This window comes from Monodon monoceros, unplaced genomic scaffold, assembly GCF_005190385.1.
Source record: "Monodon monoceros isolate NGI ecotype Baffin Bay Population unplaced genomic scaffold, NGI_Narwhal_1 Super_Scaffold_18, whole genome shotgun sequence".
Taxonomy (NCBI): Eukaryota; Metazoa; Chordata; class Mammalia; order Artiodactyla; family Monodontidae; genus Monodon; species Monodon monoceros.
Window position 1 is genome coordinate 103042217 of NW_021703774.1, and position 18110 is coordinate 103060326.

The 18110-nt window shown below is 38.2% G+C and overlaps 1 protein-coding gene across 2 annotated transcripts; it reads left to right on the forward strand.

Moving 5' to 3' along the window:
- The first annotated feature begins 6972 nt into the window (after positions 1 to 6972).
- LOC114898439 (guanylate-binding protein 1-like) lies at positions 6973 to 18096 on the forward strand. 2 transcript variants are annotated; one of them, XM_029227927.1, is made up of 11 exons: positions 6973 to 7105; positions 9230 to 9429; positions 9949 to 10076; positions 10957 to 11066; positions 11347 to 11543; positions 12152 to 12394; positions 13257 to 13537; positions 14413 to 14625; positions 15300 to 15402; positions 15647 to 15840; positions 16925 to 18096. In XM_029227927.1, exons 2-11 carry the CDS (start codon positions 9240 to 9242, stop codon positions 17039 to 17041), a joined length of 1776 nt encoding a protein of 591 aa, XP_029083760.1. In that variant the 5' UTR covers positions 6973 to 7105; positions 9230 to 9239; the 3' UTR covers positions 17042 to 18096. The 2 variants fall into 2 exon arrangements, with proteins under 2 accessions (XP_029083760.1, XP_029083761.1); XM_029227928.1 differs by lacking the exon at positions 6973 to 7105 and having other exon boundaries at positions 8874 to 9429.
- The last annotated feature ends 14 nt before the right edge of the window (positions 18097 to 18110 follow it).

Genomic DNA, 18110 nt, shown 5'->3' on the forward strand with positions numbered 1-18110 from the left:
CAGCTTTACAACAAATGCTAAAGGAACTTCTCTAGGCAGGAAACACAAAAGAAGGAAAAGACCAACAATAACAAATCCAAAACAATTAAGAAAATGGTAATAGGAACATACATATAGATAGTTACCTTAAATGTAAATGGATTAAATGCTCCAACCAAAAGACACAGACTCACTGAATGGATACAAAACCAAGACCAGTAAATATGCTGTTTACAAGAGACCCACTTCAGACCCAGGGACACATACAGACTGAAAATGAGGGGATGGAAAAAGATATTCCATGCAAATGGAAATCAGAAGAAAGCTGGAGTAGCAATTCTCATATCAGCCAAAATAGACTTTAAAATAAAGACTATTACAAGAGACAAAGAAGGACACTACATAATGATCAAGGGATCAATCCAAGAAGAAGATATAACAATTGTAAATATTTATGCACCCAACATAGGAGCACCTCAATACATAAGGCAAATGCTAACAGCCATAAAGGGGAAATCAACAATAACACAGTAATAGTAGGGGACTTTGACACCTCACTTCCACCAATGGACAGATCATCCGAAATGAAAATAAATAAGGAAACACAAGCTTTAAATGGCACATTAGACAAGATGGACTTAATTGATATTTATAGGGCATTCCATCCAAAAACAACAAAATAAACTTTCTTCTCAAGTGCCCATGGAACATTCTCCAGGATAAATCATATCTTGGGCCACAAATAAAGCCTTGGTAAATTTCAGAAAATCGAAATTACATCAAGTGTACTTTTGACCACAAACCCAAGAGACTAGATATTAATTACAGGAAAAACTGTAAAAAAATAAAAAAAACATGGAGGCTAAACAATACGCTACTAAATAACCAAGAGATCACTGAAGAAATCAAAGAGGGAATAAAAAAATACCTAGAAACAAATGACAGTGAAAACACGACAATCCAAAACCTATGGGATGCAGCAGAAACAGTCCTAAGAGGGAAGTTTATAGTCATACAGTCCTACCTCAAAAACAAGAAAATTCCAAATAAACAACCTAACCTTACCTCTTAAGCAATTAGAGAAAGAAGAACAAAAAACCCTCAAAGTTAGCAGAAGGAAAGAAATCAGATCAGAAAGAAATGAAAAAGAAATGAAGGAAATATTAGCAATGATCGTTCTCTGAGAAAATAAACAGAATTGATAAACCATTAGCCAGGCTCCTCAGCGATAAAAGGGAGAAGACTCAAATCAACAGATTTAGAAATGAAAAAGGAGAAATAACAACTGACACTGCAGAAATACAAAGGATCATGAGAGACTACTACAAGCAACTCTATGCCAATAAAATGGACAGCCTGGAAGAAATGGACAAATTCTTAGAAAAGTACAACCTTCTAAGACTGAACCAGGAAGAAATAGAAAATATGAACAGACCAATCACAAGTACTGAAATTGAAATTGTGACTAAAAATCTCCCAACAAACAAAAGCCCAGGATCAGGTGTCTACACTGGAGAATTCTATCAAACATTTAGAGAAGAGCTAACACCTTTCCTTCTCAAAATCTTCCAAAATATAACAGAGAGAGAAACACTCCCAAACTCATTCTATGAGGCCACCATCACCCTGATACCAAAACCAGACAAAGATGTCACAAAAAAAGAAAATTACAGACCAATATCACTAATGAAGATAGATGCAAAAATCCTCAACCAAAGACTAGCAAACAGAATACAACAGCACATTAAAAGGACCATGATCAGTTGGGGTTTATCCCAGGAATGCAAGGATTCTTCAATATACACAAATCAATCAATGTGATACAACATATTAACAAATTGAAGCATAAAACCATATGATAATCTCAATAGATGCAGAAAAAGCTTTTGAAAAAATTCAACACCCATTTTTCATAAAAACTCTCCAGAAAGCAGGCATAGAGCAAATCTACCCCAACATAATAAAGGCCATATATGACAAACCCACAGCCAACATCATTCTCAATGGTGAAAAACTGAAAGCATTTCCTCTAAGATCAGAAACAAGACAAGGGTGCCCACTCTCACCACTATTATTCAACATAGTTTTGGAAGTTTTAGCCACAGCAATCAGAAAAGAAAAAGAAATAAAAGGAAACCAAATTGGAAAAGAAATAAAACTGTCACTGTTTGCAGATGACATGATACTATACATAGAGAATCCTATAGATGTTGCCAAAAAACTACTAGAGCTTATCAATGAATTTGGTAAAGTAGCAGGATGCAAAATTAATGCACAGAAATCTCTTGCATTCCTATACATTAACAATGAGAAAGAGAAATTAAGGAAACACTCCCATTTACCATTGCAACAAAAATAATAAAATACCTAAGATTAAACCTACCTAAGGAGACAAAAGACCTGTATGCAGAAAACTATAAGACACTGATGAAATAAATTAAAGATGATACAAACAGAAGGAGAGATATACCATGTTCTTGGATTGGAAGATTCAGCATTGTGAAAATGACTATACTACCCCCCAAAATCTACAGATTCAATGCAATCCCTATCAAGCTACCAATGGCACTTTTCACAGAACTAGTACAAAAAATTTTGCAATTTGTATGGAAACACAAAAGACCCAAATAGCCAAATCAATCTTGGGAAAGAAAAAACGGAGCTGGTGGAATCAGGTTCCCTGACTTCAGACTATACTACAAAGCTACAGTAATCAAGACAGTATGGTACTGACACAAAAACTGAAATATAGATAATTGGAACAGGATATAAAGCCTAGAGTTAAACCCATGCACATATGGTCAACTTATGTTTGACAAAGGAGGCAAGGATGTTCAATGGAGAAAAGACAGTCTCTTCAATAAGTTGTGCTGAGAATACCGGACAGCTACATGTAAAAGAATGAAATTAGAAGACTTCCTAACACCATACAAAAAAATAAACTCAAAATGGATTAAAGACCTAAATATAAGGTCAAACACTATCAAACTCTTAGAGGAAAACATAGGCACAACACTCTATGACATACATCACAGCAAGATCCTTTTTGACCGACCTCCTAGAGAAATGGAAATGAAAACAAAAATAAACAAATGGGACCGATTGAAATTTAAAAGATTTTGCACAGCAAAGGAAACCGTAAACAACACTAAAAGACAAACTTCAAATGGTAGAAAATATTTGCAAAGGAAACAACTGACAAAGGATTCATCTCCAACATATATAAGCATGTCATTTAGCTCAATATCAAAAAAACAAACAACCCAATTCAAAAATGGGCGGAAGACCTAAATAGACATTTCTGCAAAGAAGATATACAGATTGCCAACAAACACGTGAAAGGATGCTCACCATCACTCATCATTAGAGAAATCCACATCAAAACTACAATGAGGTATCACCTCACACCAGTTAGAATGGTCATCATCAGAAAATTTACAAACAACAAATGCTGGAGATGGTTTGGAGAAAAGGGAACCCTCTTGAACTGTTTGTGGGAATGTAAATTGATAGAGCCACTATGGAGAACAGTATGGAGCTTCCTTAAAAAACTAAAAATAGAATTACCATATGACCCAGCAATCCCACTACTGGGCATATACCCAGAGAAAACCATAATTCAAAAAGACACATGCACCCCAATGTTCACTGCAGCACTATTTACAATAGCCAGGTCATGGAAGGAACCTAAATGCCCATCTACAAATGAATGGATAAAGAAGATGTGGCAAATGTATATAATGGAATATTAGCCATATAAAGGAACGAACTTGGGTCATTTTTAGAGATGTGGATGGACTTACAGTCTGTCATACAGAGTGAAGTAAGTCAAAAAGAGAAAAATAATTATCGTATATTAACACATATATGTGGAATCTAGAAAAATGGTACAGATGAAACAGTTTGCAAGGCAGAAATAGAGACACAGATGTAGAGGACAAACGTATGGACACCAAGGGGGGAAAGAGAGGGTGTGGGATGAGTTGGGAGATTGGGATTGACATATATACACTAATATGTATAAAACAGATAACTAGTAAAAACCTGCTGTATAAAAAATAAATTAATTAAAATTTTAAAAAATGTTAGTCTTAGAAAAGGAAAATCTTGTCACATACTACAACATGGGTTAAGTATGAAGACGTTATTTTAAAAAAATAACCCAGTTAGAAAAAGATCAGTACCTTCTGATTCCACTTATATGAGGTATGTAAGGTAGTCAAACTCACAGAAACATAAAGTAGAATGGTGGTTGTCAAGGGCTAGGGTGAAAGGTTAAGGGGGAGTTGTTCGATGGGTCTAGAGTTTCAGTTTTGCAGGATGAAGAAGCTCTGGAGATTTGTTCCATAATGATGGAATATAATTAACATGTAAGTATAGTTAATCTGTACACTTAAAAGAGAATGGTAAAATTTATGTTGTTTTTTAACCACAATTAAAAAGGAAACATAATAATGTAAGAATATACATAACAATTTGGACTGAAATATAGAAAACTGCACAATAATACTGAAAGACTAAAAAAGAGTTTTAAATAAATAAAGCAACAATCCATACTCCAAAATGAAAGCAGTTAACTAAAAATAGTATCTAGGAGTCAGTTTCTCTTTCCTGTACCAATCAGGAAGGAGCTGGCTTCCTAACACCTAGTCAATTACTGAGAAACTAAGTTTATTTTTGCTTTTGCTTTCCACTGGCATGTGTTCAATAAAATAGTTGCAAGTTGGCCTTAATTGACATAAGAAAACCTTAATTGACATAAGAAAACCCTTTCTCATGAGAAAAAGTAGAGGAGAGCCAGAGACTTTTAATTTATAAAATGACCTATCAGAATGTTAGTATAGTTAATAAGGCTACAGCACCAGAGTGTTTCAATCCACTTTTGCAAATACAGAGCCATGGTGGGCAAAAGGGTGAAGGGGATTAAGAGGTACATACCTCTAGTTATACAATGCATAAACCACAGGGATGTAATATACAGCATAAGGAATATGGTCAGTGATATTTTAATAACTTTGTATGAGGACAGGTGGTTACAGACTTATTGTGGTGATCATTTCATAATGTATGCACATGTCAAATTATTATGTAGTACACCTGACACTAATATAATATTGTATGTCAACTATATTTCAATTTAAAAGTTATTTTACAAAATGTAAGAAAAAACCAACATATCAATATTATATATACATAAAATATATAATTTTAAAAGTGTAACTAAATTGACAAAATACTTCACATAGGCATTTTACTATTTCTTCTACACTTCAAATTGGAAAAATGTGGGGTAACCTTCATATTTGGAGCCATTTTATATTTAGTCACACATAATATCCATTGAGCTTATACTCTCTTCCAAACTCTGTTTTAATTGCTGGAGACACACACCTGTGAACACATGAGGTCCCTGTTTTTATGAAGTTGAATTTCAGGTAGTCATAGGGAAAAGTAAAAAAAAAAAGCAAGGGGCTTCCCTGGTGATGCAGTGGTTGGGAGTCCGCCTCCCGATGCAGGGGACACGGGTTCGTGCCCCGGTCCGGGAAGATCCCACATGCCGTGGAGTGGCTGGGCCCGTGAGCCATGGCCGCTGAGCCTGCGCGTCCGGAGCCTGTGCTCCGCAACGGGAGAGGCCACAACAGTGAGAGGCCCGCGTACCGCAAAAAGAAGAAGAAGAAAAAAAAAAAAAAGGTGATGGGTTGGAGATTAACTTACATGGAAGACCTCAGTGAGAAGATGCCATTTAGCCGAGACCAGTAGAATAAGAAGGAACCAATGTTGCCAAGATCAGGGGTAAGAAAGTTCCAGATGCAGAAAATTGCTGTACATAGACCGCTAAGAAAGGAAGAAACTAGGTGTGTTCCAGCAACTGAAAGACCCAGATAAATCACATTTTTCAAAGCAAGTTAAAGTGCTCCTTACTCAGAGACACTTTAAAAAAGATAATGGCAAAGAGGGAAAGAAAGGAGTGTACTTTATTTGTTAAATTTCAGACACTGGCTTCCAGGTGTGGAGAAATGCACTTATACTATGAGATCAGGAGAGAAACTTATAGATATCTCCCTTTCTCCTCACTTCCCTATTCCTTCCTTCAGAAACGTTGTTCAGGTGGAGAAAAAACATAGTTTAAGGGTAAACAGAGTTTCAACTTTGCATCCTACCTCTATATAACTTGTTTAATGAATCTGAACAGGCATATTATTGTACCCTCCCTCAAGCCTCCTGCAAGATGGAGACAATACCGCTTATTTTGCATGACTGTAGTCAGGATTGAATTAGACATGTAACATGTGTACCTCTTCGAAAGCAATCAAGAAATAAAACTGTTACTTCTGCTATTCACTGAGCAAACATGGAAAGGCAGTATAATGAAGTGGCTTAACAAGAGGGTTTGGAATCAAGAATGATTCGGTTCAGATTATTTACAGTGCTGTGATTTGGGACATTAAATCTTTCTGTGCCTCAGTTTCTATAAAATGGTGGGGAAATGTTTGTTATGAGATATCAATTATTTAACCCATGTAGAACGGACAGCACTGAGCCTGGAACACATGTGCAACACATGGAGCCCCTTCCAGCCTGTGCACTGGGTATTAAGTTCCAGGGGCTGCGTGTTCACGAATGTGTGTCCTTTTCCTCATTTACAGCATGCACAAATGAGGAGCCAGGTCCACTGTAAGTGTGTCCATTATTTAAAGAAATTAAAACTAAAAATATGCTTCCTCATTCTAGGTTTCCCAAACTGACCCCCAATCCCGGGATACATTCCATTACATTTAAGTATCTAATAGACACTTTTTTAAACACCAAATTGTTTCTAAGATGTCTTTCAAAAAAAATTAATGTGAAGGCTCTAGTTGAGAAGTAGTGTCAAACCCATGTTCCCTCCAAAGAGGATAGCTTCCAAAAATTCCTTTTATGGTTATTGAGTCATTGTTCTGTTTTCAGTGCTTTCAGTTTCATATTACTGTAAATCTTTTCCAGAGGTTGCTTCACTTCTTCTGTCTGGTCTCTACAGGATATCAGGCAAGTCCCATGACATTGGGTGAGTGAAATAAAAGTCTAACCATCTAGTGAGAGACAGAGAAGTTACAGAACCACTCCACCTAAACTGAGAAGAAAACAGGTAAGAGCTCTACTTTTTCCTCAAAGCAGCTCTGTCTCCAGTGCTAAAGCAGCCTTGCTCTGGGAAAAGGAGCCCGTGTTAAGATTAGTGCAGGGATGGGAAGGGATTTTTAAGGGTTAGTTAGTTTTCTAAAAAATGACCAGCATCAAAATAGGTTTCAGCTGAGCCTAATGTGGGGCACGAGGTCAGATGAAATCCTGGTGTTATCAGGTGGCAGCACATCTCTGGGTCATTACTGTGCTTGTGTAGAATTAGGCACCAGCGACATGGAGCTACACTAAGATCTTGAAATGCATTAGTATTGTCTTTCTCTTTGCTGATGTTGTCTGTGTTGACTGGGGACACAATTAAATTACCATTGTCTTTTTTTTTTTTTTTTTTTGCGGTACGTGGGCCTCTCACTGTTGTGGCCTCTCCCGTTGCGGAGCACAGGCTCCGGACACGCAGGCTCAGCGGCCATGGCTCATGGGCCCAGCCCCTCTGCGGCATGTGGGATCTTCCCAGACCGGGGCACAAACCCATGTGCTCTGCATCGGCAGGCCGACTCTCAACCACTGCGCCACCAGGAAAGCCCCAAAATTACTATTGTCTTTGATACAACTTGTTCAATACTGATGTGACTGCAGCTAAGAAACTGAAAGGGCAACAAATAGGTTATTTTCATGAGAAGGAAAGAATAGTAAATGAGATGCAGTGGAAACAGCTACATGACACTGTTAAAGACAAAAAAAAAAAACCTGAAACCCAAAGTGAAAGGTGTAGATTCATGAAAATACCATACTCTTCAGTCCTACATTTGAACTTTGTTTCAAAGTGGACTTCTTCTTTTAGAAATAGCACAAGTTCACTAGATCCAATTTCTTGGTGTCAACTCACTCCTTACCCCTTAGGAGCAGAATTCAGCCCCACTACTTTACTAAAAAGCTTCCTCTTCAAAGAATCTACTGTGGTGCAGCACTGAAGGCAGCATCTTTGTTTACTTTGCCCTCTCTGTGCTCTCAAGAAGTTTTGATCTTGCCTTTTGCAAACTCTTCCTCTGAATTCCTTGGCTTGGCATTAGCTTATTCATCACCTACCTTGTCTGACACCTCTCTCTTCTTTTCAGCTTCCCCTCCCCTTTTCCATCCCCATCCCTTCCTCTTTACCCCTACTCCTCTTCCTGTTTCTACTTCTCCTCTACAAAATGGAAAAAAAGAAGAAAACAGAAAACTTGGAAGTGCATGGCTGGAAATATAGATATTTTCTTTCAACAACTTTCTTCTTTAGTTCTCCTGATCTGTCTCCTGATCTTTTAATATTTATTTCACTATCTTTTGTTCCCTTACACACACACACACACACACACACGTACAAATACGATTTTTAGCAACATGCAGTATTCGCAGATGTGCACTTTACCCCCACTTAGTTTGAGGCTAATTTGTTTTGAAGCTAATAAATTTTAAGTTTCAGAGCCCCTTGCTCCCACAAGCCCATACCAAGGTTTTGGAAGGGTCCCTAGCCACGTGTTTCACAAGGTCACATATTTTTATAAAATTTGCTAAAGTAAGTTCCACTTCTAGAATAGCAGTGTGAGAAGTTCTGTGGACCCTTATCCCAGTAAAAATAAGGCTAACTAGTGAGAAAAAACACATTTCAAATCACTGGAAATTGTTCAGAGACATATATCAAGTGATGAACATTTATTCATGAAATTCTTTATTCATAGTAAGAATTACTATGTAAGTAAGAAATAAATAAATATTGTATTTCTCACACATAGCCAGGATGTACAACGAATCTCTCTGAATCTTATTCTATTTTACATTTAATGTCTAGTATAAATTTTTAAATGAAAGTCCAAAATAAAAGTTTTCCATGGTAAACTAAATACAAGATTTTGTTCATGAGGGTGGTTGAATGTTGATAAATCACTGTCATACCAATATTTTTTTAATGGACTACTTTGATAATACTTCCGTAACTTTCTAAAATGTCTTTCCCTCATCTATGTCACTGTTGACACAAAACTAGGTCATGTTGGGGGATTTTATGATTCCTCCTTCTGAATGCAAAATAACCTTGTGAAAGCTCTTGATCTGCTTAGACCAGAAATTCTAATTCATCCCATCTCTTCCCCTGCAGACAAGGGAACATGGCCTCAGAGACCCACATGTCAGGCCCAGAGTGCCTCATCGAGAACACTAATGGGCGACTGTTGGTTAATCCGAAAGCTCTGAAGATCCTGTCTGCCATTCAGCAGCCCGTTGTGGTGGTGGCTATCATGGGCCTCTACCGCACCGGTAAATCCTACCTGATGAACAAGCTGGCTGGGAAGAACAAGGGTGAGTGGCACCAGCAAAGCCCAGCCGAGTCCCTTCTGCCAACCACTCTCCCAGCGTGCAGAACAGTGATGTGAGGAGAGGAAGTTAGAGACCTGGGAGGAATATTGAAAGCTAACTTTCAATACAGTGATGGGTTTCTTATTTACTCTGTGCTGGACGATAAGAGTCAACTCTTTCTCACCACTTTGCCTTAATTTTCTCTTTAAAGTATAAATATGCCTTTCTGGAAGGAGTAAGGTAGTAATAAAGAAAATTAATACAGATAATAATAAACAATAAAACATTTACTAAAATGTATGTGGATTAACATCAAGCTTATACTGATCTTTAAGGTAAAATAAATATTTCAGTTTGTACTGAATGTTCTAATTTCTCTCTTTTTCTGGTTGCAGTTAAGATCAATATTGATTATGTTTTCATTGGTCTCTTTAAACCTTGATGTTGTTAACTATTATCTCAATTTCAAGATCCATCTGCTATTAAAACTCCACCCTTTCTTAACTCCATGCCCCCCTGCAGGTTTTTCTCTGGGCTCCACAGTGCAGTCTCACACGAAGGGCATCTGGATGTGGTGTGTCCCTCATCCCAAGAAGCCAGAACATACTCTAGTTCTGCTTGATACTGAGGGCCTGGGGGATGTGGAGAAGGTAAGGACTGAGGATTCGCCCCTCATGTCTGAATATTCTCTACACTATTTAATTTTTCTTTAAATAAGAACTTGCACTTAACCACGTTTTTTCATTTCTGTTTACATGCCATGAGACCCAGTTTAGCAATGAGGGGTCAGGAAAATATTCATAAGGCAGAATCCTAGAAGAAGAGCATAGTGGTCAGTCGACACTATTCTAATTATTAAAAGGCTGTAAGCTAAGCCAGTTAACCCAGATGCATAAAGGGAATACAAATAAATTCAACATAATGAATGTTATCCTGCAAAGAACTTTAGTTAAGGATTGAGGTTCTGAAGTCCCATACCCTTGGCTTTAAATTTAAAGTCTGTCAGTAATTCAATGATCTTAGCAAATTATTTGATCTCTTTTAACCTCAGCTTTCTTATCTGTAAAACAGATGTAATAGATCTACATTTGCCTCATAGTATTGTTTTGAATACTTAAAAGATAAGTAATGGAAAGTGTTAGGTGCACAACAGTTGCTCAGTGAGATAGATACATGTCTTATTACCCTTATATTAAGACAATGGTTCTGTAAAAATAAAGAGAAAAGTTTACATTTAAATTATATTTAAGGCCTTAGAATGCCCACAAGCAATGCCTATTTGTTTGCAATTATCTACCAATGATTATAAGAGGGTCTAGTGAGAATCAGGGTAAACCAAAAATACTAATCAGAAAACTATTCAAAGTTCAAGTCCTACTAACTATCATTTTTGCTTGGATTTGGTTTCCTTGTATAGGGCGTTAGTCTAAAAAAAACCCTAATTAAATGAGCATCCTTTTACTACTGCTGATCTGAAAAGTGCCATGAGAATGAAAAATAATCCCGGTCCAAATGTACTCTGATTTCCAGGGTGACAACCAGAATGACTCCTGGATATTTGCCCTAGCAATACTCCTGAGCAGCACTTTTGTGTACAATAGTATGGGAACCATCAACCAGCAGGCCATGGACCAACTTCAGTATCTATTTTGGGTTCAAACCAGCATCAGAGTCAGAGTCAGAGGGGAGACCAGTATTAATAAAAACAGCTGCCTAACTGTGAGTCCTTGTGAATCAAGCACAAAAAGAGAAACATAAAAAATAATTCAAGGGCAGGGGGAAAATCCTACGTATCAATACCTACTGAAGAATTGATACTTGGGTTAAGAACAAAGGCGAAACAAGGGTTTTGTATATGTAACTAATATAGGGTGGCGGGCGCTGTCCTTTTATGCCAGTTTTCCTTAATTTGCTGCTCAGCTATGTGACGGAGCTCACAGATAGAATCAGGGCAAAAGCTTCACCTGATGTGGATGGGGTTGAGGATTCAGCTGACTTTGTGAGCTTCTTTCCAGACTTTGTATGGACACTGAGGGATTTCTCCCTAGACTTGGAGGCAGATGGACAATCCATCACAGCAGACGAGTACCTGGAGAATTCACTCAAGCTTAAGAAAGGTAAAGGGAACTTAGAATTGGTAAATGGGATGACAAAACACTAAAAAACTATCGTTCTTTAGTTTTCTATCAACAGTTTTCTTATATTTATAGTTTCTGTTTCTTCTCAGGGGGAGATTACTAAGAATTAACACTTGTTTATTATCTGAATGAATAGATTTGATTTGATTTTCTCCCTGTTTTAAGAACACGTTTCATTTCTTTCACCTTTCCCTGTGCTGTGATTAGACTTACATTATATCCTTGCTTAGGGCTTGTGGTGCTGTAATTAACCAAAGAATATGGAGTAGAATAGGTAATTTATTTGAAGAAAATAAATAAAAGCATGAACCATGCGCTAGTCTAGGGGTTGGCAAAGGATGGCTCACAGGCAAATAATGTCCAATCCAGCCTGCCAGCTGATTTTGTAAATAAGGTTTTATTGGAATCATGCTATGCCCATTCATTTATAGACTGTCTATGGCTGCTTTCATGCTTACAGTAGTAGAATTGAGTACTTGGAAAAGAGACCATCTGGCTTGCAAAGCCTAAAATATTTACTGTTTGGCCCTTTACAGAAAAAGTTTGCAAGCCCCTATATTAGGCAAATTCTTTTTATCTTCTTCCAGGTACCAGTCAAAAAGATAAAAATTTTAATCTGCCTCGACTCTGTATCCGGAAGTTCTTCCCAAAGAAGAAATGCTTTATCTTCGATCGGCCCACTGATAGGAAGAAACTGGGCCAGCTTGAGGAACTGTGTGATGATAAGCTGGACCCCGAATTTGTGCAACAAGCTGCAGTCTTCTGTTCCTACATCTTTAGAAATTCCAAAACTAAAACCCTTTCAGGAGGCATCAAGGTCAATGGACCTCGTGAGTCCTCTTTCCAGTCTTTACTCTCACGGTTAAGACGAAAAGATGGTGTAATAACATCCACCTAGCTTCCGCTTTGAAAAATGCACATCTACTGCTATTATTGTGTTAAATTCTAGATGGCACCAACACTTCTAACAGGTTTTATTAGTCACAATTCTTAGGTGAGGAAAGATAGAAAAGGCCAAAGGAAAATAGCTCTAAAAGCTTAAAACTGTCCTAGTAAACTGGACCTTCCCTGTGCAATATGGTTGTCACTAGATAAGTGCAGCTATCTAAATTTAAATGTAAACTAATTAAAATTAAAGAAATTTAACATTCTGATCACACAGCTGTGTCTCAAGGGCTCACACTACACATGTGTAGTGGCTACCACACTGGACAGCACATATAGAATACTTCCATCATCACAGAAAGTTCTTCTGGACAATGCTCTGCTAGAATAGACAAAATGCAGGACTCCTTTTGATTTGTTCCACAAATATTAATCGAATGTTTCCCATGGACCTACCAGGGCTGATGATACAGACATAAATGCGAGAGATATGGTTTCTGTCCTAACAATGCTTGGGGATGAAGTAAATGTACTCAATAAACACAGGCCTAGGCTATCTAGAACAGAGGTTCTCAACCTTCGATGTGCATATGTACCACCTGAGGATCTTGCCAAAGACGAGGGTCTAAGTCAGTTGAACTGGGGCAGAGGCTGAGAGTCTGCATTTTTAGCCAGTTTTCAGGTGATACTGAGGACATTGATGCTGTAAGGCAAATGGTTGGTAATAGACATCATAAGAATTGCACAGAATAGAAAGTTTCCTCACTCCTCCTACAATAAACATCATCATTTGTTCTCTATTTGTAGGTCTAGAAACCCTGGTGCAGACCTATGTCAGTGCCATCAATAGTGGAGATCTGCCCTGCATGGAGAATGCAGTCCTGGCCTTGTCTGAGATCGAGAACACAGCTGCAGTGAAAAAGGCCATTGCCCACTATGACCAGCAGATGGATCAGAAGCTGCAGCTGCCCACGGAAACCCTCCAGGAGCTGCTGGACCTGCACAGGACTATTGAGAAGGAGGCCATTGAAGTCTTCATGAGGATGTCCTGGAAAGATATAGACCATTTATTTCAAAAGGAATTAGCGGTAATTTTTTTCTTAAGTTTATACAGATTAGGCTCTTGGAAAGTAAAGTACTACTAGAAAATGAAATGGGTGCTTATTTTGAGAAAAGCAATTTTTACTAGACTTTTAAATGGTGACAAACACTATTTGTTATTATCATAAGAGGAACCAATTTTATTATGATATCCTTTTTCCTTTTTTTTGCGGTACGCGGGCCTCTCACTCTTGCAGCCTCCCCCGTTGCGGAGCTCAGGCTCCGGACGCGCAGGCTCAGCAGCCTTGGCTCACGGGCCCAGCTGCTCCGTGGAATGTGGGATCTTCCCGCACTGGGGCACGAACCCGTGTCCCCTGCATCGGCAGGCGGACTCTCAACCACTGTGCCACCAGGCAAGCCCTATGATATACTTTATTATGGTGCATTGAAACTTTTTTCTTTCATGAATAAACTAATATTCTTCCCTATAATTTCATTACATACATATAAGTAACAATCAGAGCTTCTAATCAAATTACCTGCTCATTGTTATCAGGCTGATTGGATATTTTGGCCAAAAACAAAGAAAATTTTAGCCTTAGTTATCATGAGCAGGCTTATGTTGAGCCAAATTTATTGCATATGCAATCACTGGTCCAGTTTGAAAAGCAGGAGTTTATCTCCAAAGGTGTAGTATATAGCTAGTAATCTCTGCTCTGAAGGTCACCTCCATGGTGAAAGGGACCTTTGTAGAAAGTCAGGATCAGCAGGAAGGATATGGTGTTGCTGAGTGCCTGTAAGTTCTTCTAGGGGGTCACAGACCTTTTATATTTTTATTTTTTTGAGAAGACTTTCCAGAAATTCTGAGGTCAAGTTAACATCTTTTCACTATTCTTTTTGCTTCCTATTTTTTACATTAAAGGCCCAGCTAGACAAAAAGCGAGATGACTTTTGTAAAAAGAATCTTAAAGCATCATCAGATCGTTGCTCAGCTTTACTTAAGGATATTTTCAGTCCTCTAGAAGAAGGTGTGAAAGAGGGGATTTATTCTAAACCAGGAGGCTATCGCCTCTTCATTGAAAAGATACAAGAGCTGAAGAAAAAGTATCTTCAGGAGCCCAGGAAGGGAATACAGGTAACCAAAATTGATTCTGGGAAGTTGCTGACGTGTTCCTTGAAACAACATGACCAAGCGTATTGCACACAGATGCGCAATTACAGGACCGATAGCATTCATGCTCTCATTTAATAAACACATACGGGGAGCCTGTATGTGTTTATTATACAGTGTATACACACATACACTCTTTTGGATGAGCCTATGTGCTCATCCAAAAGAGTGCACTCAATTAACAACTGAGTTACAAATTGGATTATCAGATGTATCCAAAATTTCAAATAATGTCATCATTTATCTCTCTGCATGTTCCTCCCCTCAACCTCACACTTCCCTCCCTCCCATTCTCCCTCCATCCCTTTTTCTGATCTGCTTTCTCAATGATGGCTTCATTCTCCAACAAGTTCACCTCATATGAGACCACAGTGCCAACAGCTCCAAAATTAGAGCCCTCAGTCTAAAAGAACAGAGAATCACTATTTATATCTATATCAATCTCTTATAAAGATTATGCTCAGGAAGCTGTCGTGCTTGGCCAGCCTGGAGCATGTGCCCATCCCAGTGACAGGGAATCTTGACCACCAGGCATGCCAAGACCAAGAGGAGCAATTCCTAGAGGGCAAGATGGTGGGCAAACAGGAATAAGTGCTTACAGCTATTTCCTATTACCAACCCCATTTTCTGGGTCCTAGGCTGAAGAAATTCTTCAGGAATATTTGAAGTCCAAGGAGTCTGTGACTGCTGCAATTCTACAGACAGACCAGACTCTCTCAGAGAAGGAAAAGTTGATTGAAGGTGAGGAGCGAGTCAAGAGACTAGACAGCCTTGAAAGCGCTTAAAAGTTCTAATTAATTTGGCTGGGTGAGCCTAGGATCCTTAAACTATAGCAAGATGAGAAAAGATGCCTCTTACTCGCTAAAGACATTTTTGAGTAGGGCATACACAGTCAGTAGCAACAGTGACAGGTTAAGTGTACATGGAAGAAAGAAGCAACATGGTCACCCACATTCATTTTTCTTTTTCCTTTTCCTCCTGACAGTGGAACGTGTGAAAGCTGAATCTGCACAGGCTGCAGCAAAAATGCTGGAGGAAATGCAAATAAAGAATCAGCAGATGATGGAACAGAAAGAAAAGAGTTATCAGGAACATGTGAAACAACTGACTGAGAAGATGGAGAGGGATAGGGCCCAGTTGCTGGAAGAGCAAGAGAGAACTCTCTCTCTCAAACTTCAGGTATTTAATTGTATCACCTTGAGGTTCCTGTTATTCTGTTTTCTCTCCACACTCCCTGTTCACAAACTTGGCATGGCAGTGAGAACATGAAGCCCAGAAGAAAGACCTTGCTTGCCCACTTGTACTTTTCAATCCTTATCTACCAGCCTGAACTGGCCCCTACAATGTCTGGTTGTTAAAAGATTTTATTTGCAGTTATGTCACACCCAGTCTATTACCACTATATCTGCCAATCATGGTAGCTATTATCTGCTAGATATTATAAAAAAGTCTTATCCATATCTCTTGCTTAGTACTATACGAAGCAAGAGCTGCTATGTCCATATTACTTAGGAGACGAAACAGAGGTTCAGACAAGACTAAGTAATTTTTATAGGGCCACAATGCTTGGGAAGATATCTGAACAGTCTTCACCAGTTAGAGGAATCCACACATTTTTCTTCTGTCACAGATTTTAGCTCTAAGAGAACCTTCATAAGCAGAAGGACTCAACTCTCACACCATTGGGTCAGTCTATCACTCCTACCTGTTTTCTTTGTCCTGCTCCTAGTATGTTTTGAGCTGGGAATTATGTGCAGAAAGCCAGTATGGTCTGTCTGGGGCCCCGATTCCCTTACCTGCACTTTGCCCCCCTGCCACCAAGTTGTGGAAGCTTAGATCAAATTCCCTGATCTAAGATTCAGACACTGTATCAGATTTTGCAAATTCTTCACTTATTTCTGTGTTGTGTGTGTGTACATAAAAAAATCACAATGCATAGATAAGATCTGAAGCCAAACATTTCATTAAGATTGCCGACAAAGATTATGTACAATTAATGGGACAAAAAAAATTAATACTGGTAATTAGGTTCACCAACATATTGGGAGATTTAAGCCCCAAATCCTTCTTGACTCAAGGAGACTCAGAAAAAGTAGTCACAGAGCTAGAAGGACCAAGAGAAAGTATAATGAAATTAATGGTAGAGAAAATTTCAAGAAGAAATTAAATATTTTTTAAAAAATCTATGAATGTGGAAACTAGATAGAAGTTAGAGATTTACTTAATGTGACACGTTATTCAGTCTCCATTTGTACATTTTTAGGAACAGGGCCGACTACTACAGGAAGGATTCCAAGAAGAGAACAGACGACTTCATGAAGAAATACAGAATCTCCAGAAGAAGATGAAAAAACCAAGGAAGCAATGTTGCCTAAGCTAAAGAACTAAAAATTAGAGCTTTCCTGGTCACTCGTATCAGAGGCATTACTCAAGCAGTTTAAAATTAAGAAAAATGTCACCACACTTGATATTTAGATTTCACAGTTTTATTACACTAAATATTCGCAAAGGCATGCAGTACTATAATTGAAATCATGTCCATCTTCCTCACAATACTGTAAACTGTGTAACAAGAGGCATTTTACCTCTGTGCCAACCCAGGAGGTATCATAACCTGGTACCACCCAGGAGCTTCTTCTTCCAGATGACTACGAGTTAGACAAGTGGACACTGAGCAAAGTCTTAGGTTAAAGTCTTGGGACATAGTTGGTCATGAGTTTGGCCAAGTGCACCACAAGTTCCAATATCAGGGACAACCATTCTAGCTTCTTAGTGAAGACAGTATACAGTGTCCCATTGTTTCAAGACTGCACAGTCTGTCAGCAATGATGTGATTCCTGGACACTGGGAATGGGTAACACTTACTGGTGAATTCCAAGCTAAAGCAAATCACCTTATATAGCGATCTAGAAGCTCTACAGAATGTCTGTAGGAAGATGGAAGAAGCCATTAGCATGAGTATGAGTTGGATCATAAATAAATGGGCTAAAGAAGGAAATTTTCCCTTCTTGCTCAGTTCACCCAGATTATAACTGTAATGGGACTCTTTAGAACTTTAGGTAAGTGACCCTGGACTAAACATAGTAACATGATGACAAGTATACATTGTGTGTTTGTAGTAATTTATAATTTGCAAAGATGAACTTGAAATGATGACTGACAATATGTTAGAAAACTGAGCTAAATTAATTATTAGATCATTTATAACGCTAGAGTTTAGGCTATCTTTTCCCAATTCTTAAGAAGCATACTTGAAAGCCTGCTTATTTTCCCCCAAGAGAATATGCGTTGTTTTTTACTTTTTTTGACCAGTAAAATAATGCTCTTGATATTACTTAGTATAGACTTTATCACAATTGTCAAAAGCCCTAGGTATGTGGTTGAAGTTTCTTAAAGCAATTAAGAATTATTTTCAATCTGGAAATAAATTATGCTTCACTGAACTTTAC

What these genes read in the sequence shown, in the direction of transcription:
- LOC114898439 (XM_029227927.1), top strand. Translation starts at nt 9,240, where the DNA reads ATGGCCTCAGAGACCCACATGTCAGGCCCAGAGTGCCTCATCGAGAAC. An exon ending in CATCAAGGTCAATGGACCTC is followed by an intron (nt 12,395 to 13,256) that starts GTGAGTCCTCTT and finishes CTCTATTTGTAG; the next exon opens with GTCTAGAAACCCTGGTGCAG. An exon ending in GAAGGAAAAGTTGATTGAAG is followed by an intron (nt 15,403 to 15,646) that starts GTGAGGAGCGAG and finishes TCCTCCTGACAG; the next exon opens with TGGAACGTGTGAAAGCTGAA.